At 45.4% G+C, this 22,399-nt stretch overlaps 1 protein-coding gene across 1 annotated transcript in view; it reads left to right on the top strand.

Moving 5' to 3' along the window:
- LOC147726626 (5'-nucleotidase-like) overlaps window positions 1-22,399 on the top strand; it is a 1,080,701-nt gene that overhangs the window by 267,978 nt on the left and 790,324 nt on the right. The window contains exon 3 of the mRNA XM_086962959.1: window positions 17,729-18,309. Within this exon, the coding sequence (XP_086819085.1) occupies window positions 17,729-18,309 (581 nt within the window). The remainder of the gene's footprint in view (window positions 1-17,728; window positions 18,310-22,399) is intronic.

Here is a 22,399-nt window from a genome sequence, read left to right as displayed (position 1 = left end):
TGCCAATGCCCCGCCCCCCAAATACAAATCGGACTTTCTGCCTCTCTTGAGGGCCAAATGAGGGTTAGTAGTCCTCCACTAGACTTAGTCTGCCCTAATGAGGGGCAGAAAGCCAACTAGACACCAGGGATTTTTTTTGTTTTATAAAAGTGGGGCGGGGGCTCCCTCCAATGGGCATGACCATATCCCCACACCACGTAAATGGGGACCCAAGTTGTTCTGCCTCTTCCATGGGGCAGGCCCCCCCGGGGGGTAGAAAGCCCACTGGGCACTAGGGACTATTTTTTGCTTCGTGTAGAAGTGGCGGCTGCCCAGAATGGGCATGCCTATGAACCGCCCCCCAAAAAATGGACACAGTCTTTCTGCCCCTCCTGGGGGGAAGATGTTGGTTATTACACCTGATTTGCCCCCCGTTGGTGGGCAGAAAGCACACTTGGCAGCAGGGATATGTTTATGGGCATGTCACAGAGCAACCCCATAGGCAAGGGTCGCTCCCCATTTTGGCTGTTTCTGCAATTTTGAGGCTCATATGACTGCCAACGGGGGAAAATTTCTATTTCTGTTTCTATTTAAAACATTTATTAAGCGCGACAGCTGCCCCAGCCAAGGGGCGTCCCGGCGCTAAAAGCAAAGCAGCAGCAAGATACAGAAGAGGGTTTACACATAAGGAAAGAGAAAGGTTTTAATGGCTCTCCTGGATTGAGTAAGATTGTCAAGGCCACAAATTTAAAGGGGCAGAGAATTCCAAAGAACAGCCACTCTATAACGAAAGGAGCGACCTCCAGCTCAATGTTGGCCCATGGAGCGAAGCTGGCGGGGGGAACATAGAACGAAAGCAAATCTGTCAGTGACCTAGGAGATCCAAGCTTCAGAATTTTGAAAGCTATACAGACTGCTTTGAACTCAATGCTTTGAGCCAGAGGCAGCCAGTGAAGACATGGTAGACTTCCAGACACTGGGCAGACTCTACGCAAGCCCGGAAGAGCTCTCACTGCAGCATTCTGAACTCTCTGTAACCTTAGTACTTCTGCCTTGTTTACCCCTAGGTACAGAGAGTTCACATAATCAAGCCTAGAAATATTCAGTGCCTGAATAATAAGCTGTCTAGTCGGGGCATTGAAGCCCAAGATAGGTCTCAGCCCATGGAGGAGACCGAAACAGGTGCCCGCCACCTTCTTTGTTTGAATCTGGAGAATAAGCGAAGAGTCCATCCAGACCCCCAAGTACTTTACCACCTGTTTAGGAGGGGGAGGGGTACCTAGATTCCTGGGCCACCAGTGCTCATTCCATAACCCATGGTCCTTTCCCACCAGCAGCACCTCCAACTTATTAGCATTCAGCTGGAGGTAATTGGCTGTTAACCAGCCGGCAACTGCCGCAAGATCACCTTGGAACTTGGCGGCGTTATCCCTAGAGTTACCAGAGAGTGCCACCACCAGCTGCGTGTCATCCGCGTAGGAGACCACTGTCAGCCCTCTGCTCTTGGCCAAAACAGCCAGAGGTTGTACATATAAATTACAGAGCAGAGGACTCAAAGATGAACCCTGTGATACTCCGTGCTTGATGGGAAATACAGATGAGAAAAAAGGGGGAGCAGTCACCTGGTAAGACTTGACGCAAGCCATTTCAGAGCAAGGCCACAGATGCCTGCCTCTTTTAACCGACGCAGCAAGATGGCATGGGACACCGTATCAAACGCGGCACTAAGATCCAGAAGGATCAGTGCTGACGTCTATCCTGCGTCCAGTGCTGCCCAAAGATGTACTTGTACCGTCAAAAGCGCTGACTCTGTACCATGGCCAGCACAGAATCCGTTTTGCGAGGGGTCAAGTATATTATTGCTGGTCAGGTGGTCCGAAAGAATGGAATTGATATATGCTTCCACAATTTTAGCGGTCCAGAGGAGCAGTGAGATTGGCCTGAAATTCTCTTTTTTTGGCATCCAAGGAGGGTTTTTTAAGCAAAGGCAGTACACTGGCCTGTTTCCATGCTATAGGAACGATCGCTTGACTGCGTGACTTATTAATCACTTTGCCAAGAGAGGGAGAAATAGTAGGTAAAATTCTCTTAAAGTGGTCAGGTTTCAGAGGATCGGCCGATGAGCCTGATTTAATTTTTGCACAAAGGGCAAGTAACCGGTCCTGCTCCATCTGAGGGAATACCTCTAGGGTGTTCATCGTCCCATTGCTGAGTATTTCAGGACGGTCCAGAGCAGTCATAGGGAAGCCTTTATAGATGTCTTCTATCTTTTAAAAAAAGAATAAGGCAAGTTCCTCACATTGCTGACTCGAGGAAATTAATGGGCCTGCTGTCTACTTACCACTAAATACCAGGGAAAGTTTTGTGTGTGTGTGTGAACTGAAGTTCGGCTGACTGTCTGCATGGGGAAATGACCTTAACAAAGCTATCAAAACACCGCAATACATTTACATTGCTGCTTTTACAACACAAGTCATTACCAAGACTTGCACTTCAGGGCGCTATAGACTAAGGAATAGTGTGATTTACTATTTCAACACCTTCCCATCTGTACGTAGGCTGAAATACTATTCCTAAGTCCTGCGCCGTACAGCGCAAGTCGTTGCATTGTGAAAACAGCGATGTAATGTACCGCGATTTAAATTAGTGCGTTGTAACATCATACATCCGTCTGCATGTACTGGCAATTGAATGGCTGTGTGTGTACTGGCTTTTTGCTGGTAGCGTGTGTGGACTTGCACTTGGCTGGTGGTGTGTGTCAGCTTGCGCTTGGTGGCGGTGTGTGTAGACTGGTGCTTGGCTGGTGGTGTGGGTGGACTGGTGCTTGGCTGGCGATGTGTGTGGACTGGTGCTTGGCTGACAGTGTACGTGAATGGTGCTTAGCTGACGGTGTGCGAGGATGGCGCTAGGCTAGCAGTGTGCATGAATGTTGCTTGGCTGGTGGTGTGCATGGATGACGCTTGGCTGGTGGTGTGTGTCTACTGGTACATGGCTGGCGGTGTGCGTGGACTGTCGGTTGGCTGACGGTGTGCATGGACTGTTGCTTTCCTGGCGGTGTGCGTGGAATCGGATGGTTCTTGGCAGGCGGTTTGACTTTCTTGTATCCCCAGCTTTTTTTCTTTTTACCCTGAATCCCCTGCAAACCTCTTTTAGCTAAAAAGTCATATGTTCCTCACATTTCTGTGTGAGAAAGTTGTAGGATCACCACACTCCCCTCAGTCTCTTGATAAAAATAATACCTCACTTGTATGGGTGCCCAAAGCAGAGTCAGCCTAAAAACGTATAAAAAAACTTTTGGACCAGCTTTAGTTCCTCCTCAATCGTTACTGGTTTTTGGCTCTTCCTCATCGTAGACACTTGGCCCACCCATACAAGTGAGGTATCATTTTTTTTGGGAGTCCCAGTGGAATTCTGAATGGTAGAAAATTCGTGCCATCACTGTGATCCCAACACCTTCTCACTCAAAAATGTGACTTTTTTGCTAAATTTGAGCATTTGCCAAGGTTCTTGGTAAGAAAATGTTGGGGGACCCTTTCAAGCCTGACTTCCCTGGACTCCTTTGGGAGTCTAGTTTTCAGAAATGTCTGAGTTTGGTTGGTTTCCCTATATGGCTGTAAAGGTGTCATTTGCGTTTTTGGTCCCGGGCTCGCCGGCCATCTAGAGAACCCTACCAAACCCAGACAGTTCTGAAAACTAGACACCCAAGGGAACCAGGGAGGTGTATAGTTTTTTTAAAATATACAGGTTGTCTAGGTTTCCTTGGGTGCCAGCTGAGCTAGGGTGCACAGTTCAGAGCTAGAGAAAATTTCAAAAAAAGGGTCAGTTTTCAGTGGAAAAATGTGATATGTCCACGTTGCGTTTTAGGCCGTTTCCTTTCACAGGCACTAGGCCCACCCACACGAGAGAGGTACCATTTTTATTGTGATACTTGGGGGGGAATGCTGGGTGGGTGAAAGTTTGTGGTTCCCTGCAGATTCCAGAACTTTCCATCAAAGAAATGTGAGGAAATGTGTTTTCTTTTACAAAGTTTGAGGTTTGCAAGGGTTCCTGGGTTTCAGAACCTGGTGAGAGCCACACAAGTCACCCCATCCTGGATATCCCTGGGTGTATTCCTTTAAAAAATGTACAGTTTTGCTAGGTTTACCTAGGTGCCGGCAAAGCTAGGATTAAAAATCCACAGCTAGGCACATTGTGAAAAAGGGGCAGATTTCACTGGGAAAATGTGATGTGTCCATGTTGCATTTTGGGCATATCCCTGTCACAGGCACTAGGCCTACCTACACAAGTAAGATGCCTTTTTTATCGGGAGGGAACAAAATAGTAGAACAAGTGTTATTACCAATTGAATTTCTATGCAATCCTGCCTTCCAAATGTAAGACACTGTGTAAAAAAGAAGTCCTTTTAAAAATATCCCTCTAATTCACATGCTAGTATGGGTACCTACAAATTCGGAGATGTGCAAATAACTGCGACAAAGTCCTGTGCGGCTACCCCTTGCGGGAGGTCTCGGTCAAAGCTTTTTGACTTCAGACTTAGAAACTTTTCTGGAGCTTTTCTTCAAGGGGTTCCTCGAAGCTTTCAGCCAGACCCGATTCGGTGAGGGTTCCCCGGCTTGCCTTGCGACGAACTCCCGGTCAAACTTGTGGAAGTCCGACCTCTAGGGCTTTTCAGCAGGACAAAACAGAGATCCAAACTGGCTTGCGTTTTAAGGTGGGCAGCTTGACTCTCGCGATCGGTCCCGGTCACCTTTTCTACGTTCGGACTTAGAAATATTTACTGAGCTTTTTCTCACGTGGTGTCTTGATGCTCTTCACCAGGCCGGTTTCGGTGAGGGTTCACTGGCTTGGGTTTTCACCTACTCCCGGTCAAACTCCTGAAATGGGACTTCTGGACCTTTTCAGCTGGATGAACCTGGCCGGCAGGCCCGCTCACGGTTGTATGTTGTTACAACGCATTCCGTTGCAAAATATGCCTTTACCACGCATGCGTTACAACAGAATGCTATTTCCACGCATAACCTTTACCACAAATATTCCTTTACCACGCATACCTTTACAACGATTTTCGTTGTAAATGTATGCATGGTAAGGGCATACTCTTCGTAAAGGTTATACCCCTCCCCTGTACTCTTATGTGTCTCCCCAAACCCCAATCTTTCTTATAATTACCCCTGCCCTGAACCCTCAATCCTTATATATATATATATATATTTTTAAACTAAAATTCCCTTTACCTCTTCACGTCGTCTCCTCTCCTTTATCTTCCTTGGTGACGTCGTAAAGAAGAAGCGGAAGTTGCTTTCCATTTCCTCTCAAACAACACGATTGCCTCCTCTTCGTGACATCAGGTTTGGTTTTTTGGGGGTGTGGGAGACCCTCCAAGCCCCCTTTTTTTCCAATGCTTTTTATTTTATTTTTTGGGGTAGACCCCCAAACCTCCTTTTTCTAATTTTAGCCTTTACTACGTATCTTGTACTAAAGGTATACTTGGTAAAGGCTTTCGTGGTAACCACGCATGCGTTGTAATGCATGCGTGGTTAAGGTTTGCGTGGAAACGGCTGCGTTGTTGTTGCGGTTTCCCCTGGCTCACAGTTGAGAGTTGCCAGTTTGGTTGGCCGGGTTATTGGTCCACTTCGGGAACTTTTTCCCAAAGTTGCTCCAAACTTCTGGAACTTCTTCCTGAAGTTCCTTTCAGGGTCCCAAAGTGTCCAAAACTTACTCCAAGGGTCTGGAAGCTTCAAGATGATCCCTGAAAGTTTGGGACTTCAATTCCCACTATCCACTTGGAAAAACCCCTTACAAATCAACTTGTAATACTTCAGACTAGAAATTCTTAGTGGTGTTGGTCCAGGTGAGCTCTGCTGACCTGTAGCTTGCAGAGAGTCCCCGTTTTAGTTCTTTTGAAGCAGGGTTGGTCCACAGGGCTATCGGTCCAGATTGTGCAGCAGGCGTTGTCAGTCAGAGTATAGAGCCTGGTTGGTGCAAATCAAACTTCCAGCTTGGACCCTTCTGTAGATTCAAGCAGCAGATCTGAAAGACACTGCCCTTTTCAGATACTTACTCATTGATCTCTATGGTCACACAGGAGGGCTCTCCTGCCCAATGAGGTGTAGGACAACACTCAGGAGCATGTCCATTTCCTCCAAAGTGTGGCAAAACTGTCTCCCAGAAAGCACTATTTCTCCAAAATTCAATATGGCCGAAGTCCCAGCAGAGAGGCATGAGCTGTCTAAACCAACCTCCAGGATCGCTAATCTCCATATTCTCCCTCTCCCCTGGCCTTGCACATTTGTTCCTTATACCTGTAATCAGGATGGGTTCTTAAAATGAGGGTGTAAATGAAACTGGTTTCTCCTGGCCATCTCCTCCTTTTATAGTAGATTGTTTACGACCCCTGCCTCTGGTATTCCTAGGGAACAAAACCTCTCCTCCCAGAATGGCTCTATAACCCTAGGGGCTATTTAATACCTCATCAAAACAGTCTGGCTAATCCACTTAATTTATGCCAATCAGGACAGAACACTGGAAGGCTGAATTTAGGCTTACAGAGAAGAAGGTCTTAGAACTTCCTGTCTGTACATTTTGGGATAAATTCAACAACAGAATATTGTTGGATTTATCAATACTATTCTAGTGAATCATTGAATGATATTTTTTGTATTCTCCTGGCGGGAAATATTAAAGAATAACTTCTTGCCATGTAAACCAATGTGGCTGGGGGCAGGATCCGACACCCTTGGGATACCTAGGGAAGACTTTAGGGGTTCTGAATATGTAAAAATATTGCAGAATATCAGTCCACAGTGCTCTTATCACAAAAGTCGATTTTGGGATGCACTTGACTACAATGTGGGAAGTGAAATGTGCAATTTCACTAAACCCTGGGCATAAAAAACCTATTTTATAAGGTTCCTGACCCCCCAACACTGGGACACTTAGGGGAAACCCTGGAGGTACCTAATATGCTACAATTCTGTTGTTTATTAATTTTTAAGCGATCCGAACATCGAGGTCGAGTGTGGGCACAATGTGCATTTTAAAAGCAGTTCTGCAACACAGGGCAGCTTTTAAACTGACCTCAGCAGTGCACACATGCAAGTACAGAAAGGGCTGATGTCCTCTATACTGCCATGCCCTATTATATACTATGGACTTTAAGGTATTTTTGATCCACCCTTCCCTTATTATGTACTAGGGCCTTGAAGGGAAGGTCATGCCAATCATAGGAGTACCATAACCCATAGTGTACTTTGGTGTATTTAGGTGTTTTCACTGTATTCGAAGTGTCTTTTCAGCGTAACACTGGCCCTGGGCCTGGTTAGGCAGAGCCCCGGGACAGTCTGAGTCAGTTACCACCAGTACCTGTCAGCAAAAAATGAGGGGTGCCCAGGGCACTAGGATGACTTTGCAACATAGGTGCAGCTCAGTTATTGGTTCTGGGTACCTCGGTTTCTTGGTGAACGTACAAGTCCTATTTATCCTCGCAACCAGAAGGGTCCAGCGGAAGTAACAGTATATTGCTTTCAAATTTCTGCCATACTTAGAAGAAGTCACAGGTGATAAGTAGGCACACATTTTTTCCAACTCTATTTCAATATTTTGTTTTATTTGAACTGTTGATTTCTACAGGACAACCTTGACGAATCTACAAATGACCCTTGCTGAATGTAGAATTTTGTCTTACTTTTCAGACATGTACAGCTTTCTGGGATCAATTACTGGTTTCACAACCATCCTACGTCTAACTGAAATGAGGTTGAAAGCATAAAAATAGGAAACATAGGCTATGTCCTTGTAAAATGGTGAAACTGTGTAGAAAAATCTGGTTTTCCTGCAAATGTCTGCATGTTCTTGAAACCTGGGAAGATGGTGATTTTAGCACTGCAAACCCTGTGTTGATACCATTTGCAGGTAAAATATCACACTTTTTTTCTCCCAAAAAAACAAAATGTAGCTGTATTTTGGCTAATTTATTGGTCCCTGCCAGGTGAATCCACAAACCTTGGGTACCTTTAGATTCCTCACGATGTTGGAAGAAAAGGATGCACATTTGTCATGGATATCTTATGTGGACAAAAAGTTACGGGGCCCAAGTACAAACTACCCCAATTAGCCAAAAAATGGCTCTGTACAGGGAGGAAAAAGGCCTCGCAGTAAAGGGCACCCCTTCTTTTTTCAAACGGGTTTTAGAGGACACTATAAGAGATCTGCAGTGTAGCATTAAGCCCCTAAAGTCTGACTTATGAGTAGGCCCGACTCCATTTGAGGTAACTGTAGTTGCTATGTTTTTCAATTTATGCTGAATCATTGTCATATCTTCCATTGATGCAGATGTCATCTGACCTTATTGTTCCAAGAGCTGTGAAAGTGTCCAGTTGTTCGGACAATGATATAGATATAACGCCTGATGCAACATCAGTCTGGGACAAGTGTCTAGTTATCAGAATGTTGAAGTCAAATAGGAGCAAACACACACATGTAGTAAAAACAATGTAGTCTGAATTGATGTCTATTTGCCCTATATGATAATCAGGATATGTCTGGAACATATACCTTGATGTACTTAATTTATTTCAGAAATTTCGGAACGAATGTCAGAAATTCCAATCCTTAAGTATAAAAGGCCTGCCACTTGTCAAGAGAGGAACTTCTCCTAGATTATCGCACAATATACTGCCAGAGACAGCTTTGACTGCTGGCAGCATACCAAGAAGTTGCTACATTGCTCCTGATGCAGATAAAGAGCTGAAGCCAGGTGAAAGGACGCTGCTGACTTCTGCCTCTCTGATAACCACAGCTTTTGCTGTCAACAATGTATGCTCTGCGTTTCTTCTCCCTAAGAAAGTCTAGATCAAGTGTACTCACTCAGTCGATTGCAAACTACCAGTAGCTCACAGACACCATCAGAGTAGCTCACAGCCTTCTCACAGCCATGAGTTCATTTTTAAATGAGCACAGGGTCACATTTTCCTTTTATAGTTAAGGGAAGTTTATGTTAATTTTGCATTATTATCTTCAGGCTGCAGACAGCAGGGTCAGATAATGAGCAGTGCTGGAGTCAGATTTATGACCCAGAGCACAGAGGAGAAGAACTGAAGCACTTACCTGCCTAAGGGCATGTATGTGCGCCACATGGCACCTTCACAAATGCCAAAAAGTGCATTTGTGATAGAAATCACAAATTGCCACCAACTTGAAGTTGGTGGTAATTTGCGATTTCTAAATCGCAAAACTTGAGTGCTTGTTGCATAAAATCGCAATTTGCGATTCCTTAAATGCTTACGCAAAATTAAGGAATCGCAAATTTTGCGATCTTAATTTTGCAGTGCGATTTTCCTAATACATCCAGTTTTCCGAATTTTAAGTCGGACACGCTGCTTTTTTGCGATTCGCAGCGTTTGCGACAAAAAATTCAGTTCATACATATGCCCCACAGTGTCCTATTTATAGCTGAAAAATGCAGCAATTTCTTTAAGTGGGAAAAATGTAAAGTGCAGAAAATGTTTGCATATTATGAACTTTTTTTACAGATAATTTTTCTACACTTTAAATTTCTCCCACTTAAAAAAAGTTTGTGTTATACATGTAACAGTGCCAATTATGGCGAAAGGTATGTCCTGTTCCACAAGTACATTCATGTACATGCCATTCATATGCACACATGTTCATACATTCCAAAGACCACACTCTCACTGACCCACATGACAGCCCTGTCTTAGAGCCCTTAGTCAAAGTATTTTGTTCAAACCATATTCTTTGTCTCTGTGGACATTAGGGTTAAATTCAGTGAAACTGGTTGGAGGGTCTCTGGTAACATTGTGCGAGTGGCTTGGCCTTCAGTAGCTCTGATTTTCAAAGATCAGAAGTGGCTCTCACTACTGAAAAAGTTGGAGAGACCTGGTCTAGGTTGCAAGTTGTACTTTGAAGTTGGTTTGTAAGGTAATACGTTTTAAATGACATTTTAAATGTTAGAAATGTTTATTTTATCCTCATTGTTCATAATGTGCCTTTTTGGTGATTTTATGATATTCTGTGTTGTTATTTTAGATGTGCTGAGAAACTGTTTCACCCTGTTGCAATAAATGCTTTTTGTTAAAAATGTCTATTCTTCTTAGTTGAATTTGTGTATGTGATGTTGTAAAGAGTGAAATAGGTTTGTTTTTGGCACCACTGTGCCCCAGATCCTAATTTAGGGATTGTTAAAACCCAAAAGCATGGATTCCACGTTAACAATGGTTTGGGTGGGGTTCTACGGGGCTGCAATAGCCTGTCTTTCACTCTCAGCATTGGTGCATTGATCCAAGTTTACCCATGTCACCCAGGGGTGGGAAAAGAATCCTTGTAGAACTACGCCAAAGGCATAGTTTGCGCAACAAGTGATGGCTGCTGGACCATGATTGTGTCAGCCACAGACCCCTCGCCCTATCCCACCCAGAACTGATAGTGGTGACCGATGCATCAGTTCTTGGTTGAAGAGGCCATCCTGTGGAGGTGGGCATCACAGGCATTTGGTTTCCGGCGGGGGCTTGTCCTACACAACCTCTTTCTGGAATAGCGAGCTATTCACTTATTGTTGAAAGCTTTCATTCATCAAAGGGAGGCAGGTACAGGTACTCACAGACAACACTGCTGCCATATTGTACTGCAACAAACAGAGTGGGTTGGGGTCATGGACTTTGTGCAAGAAGGCTCCGTGCCGCTGGAAGTGCCTGGAACACTTAGGGATCTTTCTTGTGGTGCTTCACCTAGCGGGATCTCTAAATGCAATGGAGGACAAACCAATTAATCAATGCCTACTGTATCACGGATTGTGGTTACGTCCGAAGGTGGCACAGGGTATGTTCCTTGAATTTGGAGACCCCTGGTTTGCTGTCACAGAGGACCCACAATGTCATCACTTTTGCATGTTGGAGTTTCAAGGTGTCTCCCTGCTAGACCTGTCATCCTTAGGGTTTTCTTCTCCCAACTTTTTGGCTGCTTACCTCCACTTTTTGCTGTATATTTTTGTTGGCCTTAGCCTCTGAACACTTTTCCACTGCTGACCAGTGTTAAAGTGTATGTGCTTCTCCACTAAACATGTTGAGATCGTTGTATACCTGATTTGCATATTACGTTTATGTGTAAGTCCCTTGTAAAGTGGTATACCATAAACCCAGGGCCTGTAATCTAAATACTACTAGTGGGCCTCCAGTACTGTTTGCATCACCCTCACAAGTAGCCTTTCAAACCTGTCTCAGGCCTGCCATTGCAGGGCCTTTGTGTACAGTTTACTGACACTTCTCATGCAAAACCACTTGCCAAGCCTTAAACTCTCATTTTGAAGCACATAGGTCACCCCTTAATGTAGGCCCTAGGTATCCCTATGGGCAAGTTGCTGTGTAACTAAAAGTCAGAACATGTACTTTTAAGTTTTTCATGTCCTGGTAGTGACAAAAAGCTGAATTCTTTTTAACTACTGTGAGGTCTACTTCTCTCATAGGCTAGCATTGAGGATTCCTTAAAGCACTTTTTAAGCTGTAATTCCTGTTCAGAAAGAAGTAGCTACATGTTTTTGAATGTTGGTGATAAATCCTCTTTAATGGTAAAGTTGGATGTGACATTACCATTTTAAAAATGCCACTTTTAGAATGTGGACATTTCTATGCTCTTAACTTTGCTCTGTGTGTCTGCAGACTGTCTCTAATACATGTATGGGATGGGTGACAGCTATGCTTTGTGCATCCCCTCTAGACAGCCACAAACACAGGAAGGGCGGGGTGTGACAGAAGACTCCTCTTTATTCATCTGCATTCTGATAGCCTTTGCTGAGCTGGAAGGGAGAGAGGTAGCTCACACTTGCATCCAAATAGGCTGTGTCTTGTCCTCACACAAAGGGCTGGTTACCCCCTACAGATAGACTGGCAGACAGGACTGCGTTGAAAGGGATCCTTGGGTGCTTCAGAGGGCTCCTTTAATGTCCCCCTCTACAGCAAAGACACTTAAATCAGTACACTACTGGACCTAGGGAAGAACTCTGCTCGAGTAAAGACTGCTGTGGTTTAAGGATTCATAATCAACCCCATCAGTAATTCAACATTTTGTCTATATGTTGTTGTAATTTATAAATTGTGATTTAATTTTTGTAAATTCTGTATTGAATACTGTCACAATTCATGTCATGTTGGCTTTTTTTAATTTCCTTTTGTCAATTTGATTGTGTAGCAGCCATAGATAACACGATACATTCAAGTGATATATTAATGTGATTTTAAGTATACTATGTGTGTGGTGTACTTTTGGATTATTCTTCAATTTTGAATTACTGATGGGATTGATTTTGAATTATTATCATTTAAACTAAGTAATTGAATGACCCAACAGAACACATTGTAGTACTTATCTACTATACCCAGGTTCTGAGGGATACAGGGTTGCACCATTATACTTAATGGTGCTATAAAGATTGTCACTCTGCCTAGACAGGCTGTCCTGAGGAGCTGCTTCTCTGCTTTGCTGAGCTGGCCTGCTGCCTGCTGATCTCTGCCCTGAGGACAAGGACTGGACCCCTCACACTGGAACCCATAGTGACTCCCTGGATTTGCTGGCTTGCCTCCTGTTTTCTGAAGTCTCAGGGACACCAAAGAAATCCTGCTGGTTCTGCCAGACACTGCCATCTGCTGGTCCTACCCTTACCTGAGGTACCCCCTTCAGTCCTGGGCCTCAGATGTGGGTTCTGCAGCTGATTTCTGCATAACTGACACATCACTTTGACTACATGAGAAATTTAGCTGCATCGCTCTTCTACGCAGACACAGCAGCTGCTCTGCAACATCAGATCCACAGCCTGCATGGATCGACAATGACTCTCAGCGCAGCTTATCGACGATGCATAACACTCACTTCAGTGGAGTTCCACGATGCTGTGGAACCCCCTTTTGTGTGCTCAACAACGACGCAGTAGTTTCTCCACATCGACAAAAGCTGCATCCAAGTTATTTCTTCAGCAGGACCTGTATTAGTCCTGTAGCCGGCCTGCTGTCAAATGCAGTCGGCCTGAAATTTGAATTTGCACCAGTCCCTCGCGGCCTTAAGCACCCTGTTGACCGCTAGTGAATTCTAAGCTCTCTTTTCACATTTAGTGGTCCATTAGGATCACGGGCGGATCGCCACCGCCCGCATGGCGGTGGTGATCCGCCCGTGATCTGACCCTGCCCGCCACCCAATTCCCCCGCCATATTACTATGGCGGGGAGGACAGCGGGGGACAGAAAGATCGTCTGCTGCTTTTCTGCCCGGTCAACGAGTTGACCCGGCGGAAAAGGGTTTAATATGGTGGCGGTGTCTAACAGACACCGCCATCCATATTACTATGCAGGCGGGGACAGATTGCCGCAACGGAAAGGCATGCGGTGTTTGACAATAGAGGCACGTTGCGGGTCCCCAGGGACTCTGAGGGGTGCAAATGGGGGGTACCTGTGGTACCCCCCCAGAAGTTCCATGCACAACATGCCTTCCTTGCATTGTGGCGGGCGGTGCTGAGTGCACCGCCTGCCACAATGACGGGAATGCAGGATGCGCCCGCCACTGTGGCAGGGCATCCTAATTGCCCCCACGGGACGCCCGCCCTTATGGTGGGCGGTCCCGTTTCCCGATAGGTTGGCGGGCGGACAAAGCCTGCCCGCCATCCTAATGACCCCCTTAACCTTTAGAAATTCATATCTTGACTTCTACTTTTCTGCATTTTTGTCTTGTTGATCTTGATTTACTCAGATAAATGTTCTCTAAATTAATTTTCTAAACCTCTGTGGAGTTTTTTTGTGGTGTTTTCATTGAGTTATTGTAATTGAAGTGTTGCACCAATACATTACACAGGGCCTCTTAAAAACCTGACTGCTGTGTGCCAAGCTACCAGAGAGTGAGCACAGGGCAATTAAGGGTGTGTATCTGACTTACTTTGACTAGGGTGGTCGTCCCTACATGGACAGGGTGCAAACCTCTGCCAACTAGCAACCCCATTTCTAACATTACCGCTTGGAGATTCCTCGTAGAATGGAGCTCGGGACTCATGTATACCTTTCTGCAGATACAGGTCCTACCCAGAGTTCTAAATGAGGTCAAGAATGATGGGATCCAAGTCATCCTAGTGACCCCCGATTGGGCAAGAGATGATAGTTTCAAGAACTCCTGGACAGGAACATCTGTCCTCTAATCAGGCTTCCCTTTCGGGAGGATCTCCTGTTGCAGCACCCAAGCCTGCGCATGCTCCTCCTCCATGCTTGGAATTTGAATGTTGGCAGTTGACAGCCTTTGACCTTCCTTTTTCAGTTATCAGTGTCATCTTGGCAGCCAGGCATCCCTCAACTAAATCTGTGTTCAACTGGCGTTGGGGCAATTTTGAGGCTTGGTGCGGAGTCCACCAGAATGACCCACTTCAGGTTAACCTTTCCGAAACTGTTGCTTTTGCTTTGTCCCTAGCCCAGCAAGGCTTGCTTTGGGCACAGTTAAATGAAACTTGTTGGCTCTTTCAGTTTGTTTGAGTTTGCCAGATCAGCCTTCTTTGTTTAAGTCACCTGTTGGGATCTGGTTTCTAAAAGGTTTGCAACATATGTTGTCTCTTTCTCCTTTAGTTATGCCCTAGTGGGACCTGAATTAGTTCTAAAGGGCCTTATGAGTACTTCCTTTGAACCTATTAACAACTGTCCTCTACCGCTACTTACCCACAAGACAGTTTTCCCTGTTGCAGTACAATTGGCACATCAGGTAAACAAGCTGCAGGCCCTCTCTGTCAATCCCCCATACACCATGTTCCACCAAGACAAACTGGCCTTGAGGACCCGGGCCTCCTTTCGTCCGAAAGAGAGGACTCCTATTCTTGTCAGGCAAAACATCACCCTCCTGACATTCTTCGGTCCACTTCACCCCTCTAAGGAAGAGGAGAGACTCCATTGCTCGTCTTTGAAAAGAGCCCTTAGTTTTTACTTCCATCATACAAGGGCACAAGTGTGAACGATTAGCTCTTTATTGGATTCTCTGGAGCAAAGAGGGCAAGGCAGTGCAGAAGAGGGCCATGTCTTGGATTGTACTCTGCATTTAAATCTGCTAGGCATTGGCAAAAGTAGCCTCCAGAGGGATGTTGTGGTCCTTTACTCACTAGTTAAGGCTGATACCCTATGCTGGCATGTGGTTTGCCTCTTCTGGACACTTTCCAGGCTGCTATGTGGGCGTCACTCCATATGTGCATGAAGTACTATTGACAGCCAGGTTCGGCGAGATTGACATTTTGCCTCCTTTATCCTGCAGGACTTTTTTTGTTTAAGCCAGTTTTTTGATCCACCTCCTGGATGATAGTGCTTTTTTATCTGTTCAAAAGGTGAAGAATATGTAATTAGAAGTCTCTACCCCCAGAACAAGTTACTTATCATCGGCAATGCCTCCTCTGGCAGATAGTTCATCTAACCGAAGATTCCCTACCAACCTACCCATCCTCCCAGTTTGTTGAACTGGGTACTTTTGCACCTTCAAAGTTCCCACTTTAGAGATCTCCACACTTGTCCAAGACTATCTGTGAGAGGGCTTTGCATCTGAGGGTGTGGATAGCTCAGAAACCTACTGACCTCAACGTGCATTTGGGCTTCTCTATATGACTCTGTATGTCACTGCTGGAGTGGTAGGGCGTCACTGCGGTGCTGCACAGTGCTGCCTACCCCCTCACAGGGGTTTTCTGTATCTATTCTGACACCTCGAGGAGTATTCAAAAGGTATAGAACAGTGGTTAGATAGTCTGTACCAGAAAAGGCATTGATTGAAAGGGGAGTGAAAAGCACTGGGTACACATGGATAGAGCGGTGTCCTGCAGCCCACTGTTGGACCTTGCCTGGCTGCCTAAACACTCCCGACCACGCAGTGCCTATTCCGCTACCCAGACCCGCACATTGTTGGAGATCTGGGACAAACCGGCTACAAGATTAACCACATTCCGATCGTCACATACCCCATACGTCAGAACCCCAAATTCACTTCCACTCTCCCAGAATGGGTGATGGGCAAATGTAGGCTCCTGCAAGATCTCTTTCGAGGCCGCTGAGCAATGCAAGTGGGACTTCCACCTGTCTGAAACTGCTCGTCACCAATATTCCCTGCTTCCACACTGGGCTCTCCATTCCTCCAATGCAGAGGCTACTACCTGCCAACTCACGCTCTTTGAACAACTTGTTCGGAACTATACCAGTTCCCAGGGATTGGTATCTAAAACATATGCAGTTCTGCAACAATCGCTTTTCCCCGCCATCCATATCAATGGAATTGATCACCGGATGACTCAGCAGTTATCATCCAGAAATAATGGAAGCTGCTTTGGCAAGACATCCCATGCATACACAGAAGCATTCCTCAACAGGAGTCAGCCTACAAGAGCATGTTTCATTTGTATTACACCCCCACCCATCTACGTGCCATGCGTCCGCCAGACCCGGCTCCTGCTGGTGATGTGAGGCCGCGCGAGATGGCTTCCATTACATATGGTGTTTGTGCCCTACCCTGAAAACCTTTTGGAAGGAGATCTTGAGCCACATCAAGGGCACTCTGGGATATCCAATACCAGATGACTATCACACAGTTATCCTAGATGTTCGCCCTATATCCCTGACCTCAATGACCCATGCAGACTGGAACCTGTGCTGCACATGACAGGTGCAGCTAAGCAGCTTATACGGCGATTGTGGCGCTCCCCGCTCCTACCCCTCCATTCCCCCCTGCGGCTTCCTTGTTCACAAGCTTTAGCACATCATTGCACTGGAGCCGATGATGCACAAGCTTACCTACACTGACAAGAAATTCCAGCGACTCTGGTCACCCCTTATCCACTTCCTATCTCACCTGGAATACTCAAGTTTTCAAGCCCCTATGTTAAGGGCTCTCCATCTTTTCGAGCCTAGATATGGAGTGCCCCCTTTCTTCACGGCTCTGACTGAGCAGACTCGACATGCCACTATTTTGCAAACAATGCCCCCCTCCTCCCCCCTTCTGGTATAATATACGACCTAAGGCCTCGAAGACCTTGCTGGGAAGCACTGGTCTTCTCTGATTCCCTCTTAGCCCCCCTTCTCCCTTTCATTTCTCTCAGGTGTATTCCCTCTTCCTCGCACAGTTTGGTGTCCACAGTGCTTGAACGACTCCTAAACCCTGACATAGTGCCCAAGCATGCTGGACCATGCCTCTCCTATGTTTCTCCTACGGGTCCTTTCAAATAGATACGTCAATGTTGCCTGGACGTGCTGTTGCGGCAATGTGGCTGCTGATTGAACGATTTTTCTCTATGTAACGACCCCCTAATTGTTCTGCTGTTTTCCCCTTTTTGATGTATAACTCATTAAACAGAATTGGAGCACAAAAAAAATCATGTGGCTTTATAAAATATCCCATGCCAGCAGAACACGGAAAAAGGATTTGCCATACTTCTAAAAATGGTCTGCAGTATGGTATATTGTACTGTCTAATATGAGGACCTCCCCCTTCAGAAGGCTAAGTCATGCTATCTAGAGTAAGTTACTGAAAGCAAACTAACATAGCTAGCAAGTGCTTGTAATATGTAGACTTGAAGTTATTTGTCTCTTAGCTCGACAACCACAACTTAGTGCAGCAAGCATTTTTAAAATACCAAGTAAAATGTGTTACAGCGGGATACTTAAGCTGCATAAATATTGTGCTACGTGTATTAAACATGTTGATATGGATTTCTGTGTTCTAAATTCTCAAATTATTTTCTTTTTCAGGAAACCATGAATTTGATTTTGGTGTGGATCATTTGCAGGATGTCGTACAAGGAATGCAGTGCCAGTGGTTCCTGAGCAACGTGTTTGACACATTTACTTCACAACCACTAGGACATGGCCTTGTACAAAAAATACTAGAATGGAATACACTAAAAATTGGGTTGATGGGACTAGTGGAAGAAGACTGGCTAAGTACCTTGGGAACCGTCGATAAAGCAAATCTGCAATACATAGATTATGTTGCCGTTGCGAACCAGTTAGCTGTAGATCTTCGAGCTCAAGGAGCTGAATTTGTTATAGCAATGACTCATATGAAGTGGGATAATGATTTCAGGCTTGCCCAAAACTGTCAAGGAGTGGACCTTGTTCTTGGTGGCCATGATCATGAATATGGAGTAAAAAAAGTAAAAAATACTTGGATTGTCAAAAGTGGATCTGATTTTAAAAACTTGACCGAAATAAAAATAAAAAACAACAGCGGATCTTTAGAATATGAATTTCAGAAAATAGATATAATGCAAACTTTGAATGAAGATGAGTTTGTAAAAGCAATAGTGCAGGAAAGTACGCTCAATCTACAGGTATGTTCACATTTTAATGTATTCCTTTTGTATGTTAGACACTGTCTCCAGATGTTTTTCCATACATTGTCACGTTCTTCCATAGCATGCATCTGTATAGGGAAACACAGATAAATAGAAACTGGTCGTATATCTGAATTTCCTTCAAGACGGTTCTTGTTTCTATTTTCTCTGCATAAGTGAGAGTCGGTGTTTTAAGTGCTTTCAGTTATTGATAAATAGCCGACTTTCGCAGGGTGTTCTATATATTTTGGCTAATTGCTTTTGATTTACCCTCCATTTAATTTGCCCAGGCCCCATTTCTATCCTATAAATAATGTGTTTTAGTGACTGTATGAGCATGCATACATGCAACAATTCATTTGTATGGTGTTCTGCGTTCAATTCCCACCACATCAGGTATAATAAAGTTTTCGGGGTATATTACGAATCTTTTTTAAACTATTTGCAAGTATCTCTTAAGTCCTTTGACTTGGTACGGTACCATTATCATCCATTGTGGAATGTTCGTGGTCAGTATAGTTTCCTCAAAATCAGAGTTTATTATCCCTTTTTAAAGATGACCCCACCAGGAAGATTTATCTTTTCTGGCCCTCCTATCAATGTCACAGTGCTTAAAGTCTAACTTGCTGAATCAGAACCTAAATGTCACTTTGGTGATTGATCCCCTGACAGACCTAGTGCTCACACCCACTCTCTGAGAATAGGTTATAACTAAACATTGGTTCTCATTGAGATGCAAGAGAAAAATGGGGATTGGAAAAACACAGGAGCACGTTGTCAGCATGAGCCGGCTCAGTCACAGGGTCTTTGTTCATAGGGTCTTCAGAATCTTGATAGCACTTTAGACAAGAGCTAAAAGAATGCTTGCAGGAAGGAAGGATCTGCTTTCATGGTCACCCCCACTTTTTTCTGGTGTCATTATGTTTTCTGACTAGTCTGTCTGGGATCCTGCTAATCAGGTCCCAAGTCTCTGTGCTTCGTCCCTAAATTGGACATGGTGAGTACTTGGGTACACCCCAGATTGGCTACTGATATATCCTTGTAAGTCCCCTAGTATATGGTAATAAGGTACCAGGGCATAGGTACACTAGGTGTCCCCCATGGGCTGAAGCATGTATTATGCCACCCATAGGATACCCCTCAAATCGTGACTACAGGCCTGCAATTGCAGCCTGTGTAAATTGGTACTAGCACCACTTAAAACAGATACAAACTTCCTTATATCTGAGGTCACTGCACTTAAAACCTTTAAGTCACCCCTAAGGCAGGCCTCTCAATCCTGAAGGTAGGGTGCTCGGTTAGAAGTGTGGGGGTGCTCCTGCATTGGCAGGAGACCCCCTACAATCCACGAAGTCCATTCTCCTGGGTTGTAAGTGCATCAGCCATTACGATATATAGAGTGGCCAGCGTCATTACACGATCACTAACTCTAAACTGGCTGTAACAAACCCTGCCGTGTTTGGTATTAAACATGCTGGAATCATACTCCAACACCGTAAACCGTGTTGTAGGTACAATTCCATGTACTGTAAAGCTCCTCAGGGAGGCCATCAGTGCTCCCGGTACCAGTCTTCTAGACCCAGACAGCAAACTATGGCTACTGCCGACCAGATCTATGATTCTGCCAAGCTAGAGCAGGGGAAGAAATTACAATATGTTTCCTGTCACAGGGAGATGTGACCACCTCCCAGACAGGACTTAGTGTATTGGGCCAGGATGGGGGTGCTTGCCAGTGCCTCTAGACTGCCTTTAAGAGCACATTTGGTGCCCTCCTTGCATACTCCAGTTGGAACCAGTTCAGTGAGCCGCTGGCTCCCGCTCAGGCCCGAAACTGGACAAAGGTCATGGGAGTATCCTCCCCACTGTCCAACCCCTCCTGTGGGAGGGACACCTGTATTGTCCCAACCCTTTCCTTAGGGTACTTAAGGGCTTACCTGTGGGTGGTTCCTTAGATTTGTCATGGGACAAGATTCAAATCTGAAACCACTTCATCTTCAACCGTCTGGGCATTTTGGACTTTGCTGGACTTTACTTTGTGAACCGAGACTGCAAATGGGAAGACTCCTGTTGCTCCTGGTCTTGTAGTCCTGCAAATCTTCTGCATTGTCTGTGCCTGTGCTACATACAGGTTCTTCTACAGGCCTGTGGGTATCCAAGACACCCGAAGGAGTCACTTCCCTGCTTCTGCAGGCACCGTAACGAAGCTGACAGGTCTGCTGCTATTGAGCTTATACGGACTCCGAAAGGTTCAGCAACACAGGTGGTGGTTCTGCAACTCCCTTGAGGCCTACACTGTCTTCACAGCAAGTTTGAAGCCAGTATCCCTCGTCAGAGCCGCTGGAGCAGTACCCCTGTCACCGCGTCTACTTGCGTTACTAAGGCTTGTTGACTCTCTTCACCAGAGATCTTCGGTTTCCAAGAAGCTCCAGCCTCAAGCATCTCCTGCACTGCATCCTCTGCACTGTGGGCCTTTGGTGAGCTGTTTGTGGTCCTCTTGCAGCTCCTGTGCCTTTGGCCTGTGGGTCCTCTTAAGGGTCTTCTTTGGCTCTAGTGGGCTCCCCTGCTTGCTCGTGCCTGGACTGACTTACCTGCTTGTGGTGACTCACTTGGACCTTGCTGGTCCCGACACTGCACCTTTTTTGACTACTACGTTGGTTGCCGTTGCCAAAGCTTGTTGGTGCCCCTGCCGGACACTAACAACCAGGCTCTTGACATTCAGCATGGGACAGCCTGTGAATGGGTCCTGGGCATCTACAGCGTTTCCTGGCCCACATAGCTGCAACTTCAAGGGCAACGTCAACTCACCTGCAGCTCTGACATTGGTGGGCATTCGTCTTCCGTGCCTCCTGGTCCATAGACTCTGTCCCCTCTGCTTGCAGGTACCTCCCATTTTGAATCCACCTTTAGTTTTCACCGGACTCTTTCACCTTCTTCTCCAGCTGAATCTTCACTGAAGTCCTCCATTGTGGCCCATGGTGGTTTCCGAAGTCACTTCGCACCTATGCACCCGGCTTCCCTCGTGTAGGTATCCTGGTTCCTTAGGTATCCACGGGTAGGGTGACTCTCCAACCTTGCATCTTCTACCGGATTTCTTCAGGGTCCGCTTGGAAGGGTCATTCTTCTTAAAAACTGCTACCGCGACATACCCATTGACTTGTATTGAGTCTGCGGTCATGTCCCTCTCTGCATACGGCCTCCGTGGGGTTCCTGGGTACTTACCATGGGTGGTTCCTTGGGTTCCTGACTCTTCTACGTCTTCTGGGTCCAGTCTCGACTTAGGTCATGGTTCGCATTCCACTATTTTAGTAAATGGTTTGGTCTCCCCCTGGAGATCACTGTGTATTTGTGCTCCTTACTGGTTCTATTGTCACAGTATTGTGTGTATTGTTGTTATATCTCCTGGTATGAGATATTGCAATGTGTTAGGGAGTGTTTATAGTAAATACTTATTTTTTATAACTACACAGTGTGGTTCTTTTTCACTTAACCTAAACTATAAAATTAAGTACTGCTATAACAAGCTGCTTTACACTCCTTCTGGACTAAGCCTGAAGGCTGCTCTCCACACCTACTACTTAGAGAGCTTTCTAGGGTTGTCTAAGACCACTAAAATCACCATAAGGGTTTTCTTGATTGGTGCAGTGTGCTACACTTACATAAGTGAGTACCATATACCAAGCAATCCTTTTGCAAAGGTACTTTGTGCAACTGGCCTAACAGCCTAACTTCAGCCAGTCCGTGCTCCATTGAGGTCGGCCTGAACTTGTGGCTTTGTCCATGTCGGGAAGGAACAAATATCCACAGGTTCCCCTTTGTGCTTTTTGGCTCTATTTTGACCTAAAACTTTAAAATTGAAAAGCTATGGTTTTACTGATTGGATTTTGGTCGATTTGGTCTTGTTTTATTTATTAAATTAAGCTCTATTTTCCTAAGCTGGTGTGGCATCTATTTGTGTGGTATTTGCACAGTTTTACTGTTTGAAGTGTTGCACAAATACTTTACACATTGTCTCTAAGTTACACCTGACTGCTCTGTTTGAGAGGAGGAATTGAGCACAGGTTAATTTGAGGTTTGCTTGTGCCGTACC

This window comes from Lissotriton vulgaris, chromosome 3_1 (assembly GCF_964263255.1).
Source record: "Lissotriton vulgaris chromosome 3_1, aLisVul1.2, whole genome shotgun sequence".
Taxonomy (NCBI): domain Eukaryota; kingdom Metazoa; phylum Chordata; class Amphibia; order Caudata; family Salamandridae; genus Lissotriton; species Lissotriton vulgaris.
Note: the sequence above shows the minus strand (reverse complement) of the source record. Positions and strands in the feature narration are given on the sequence as shown.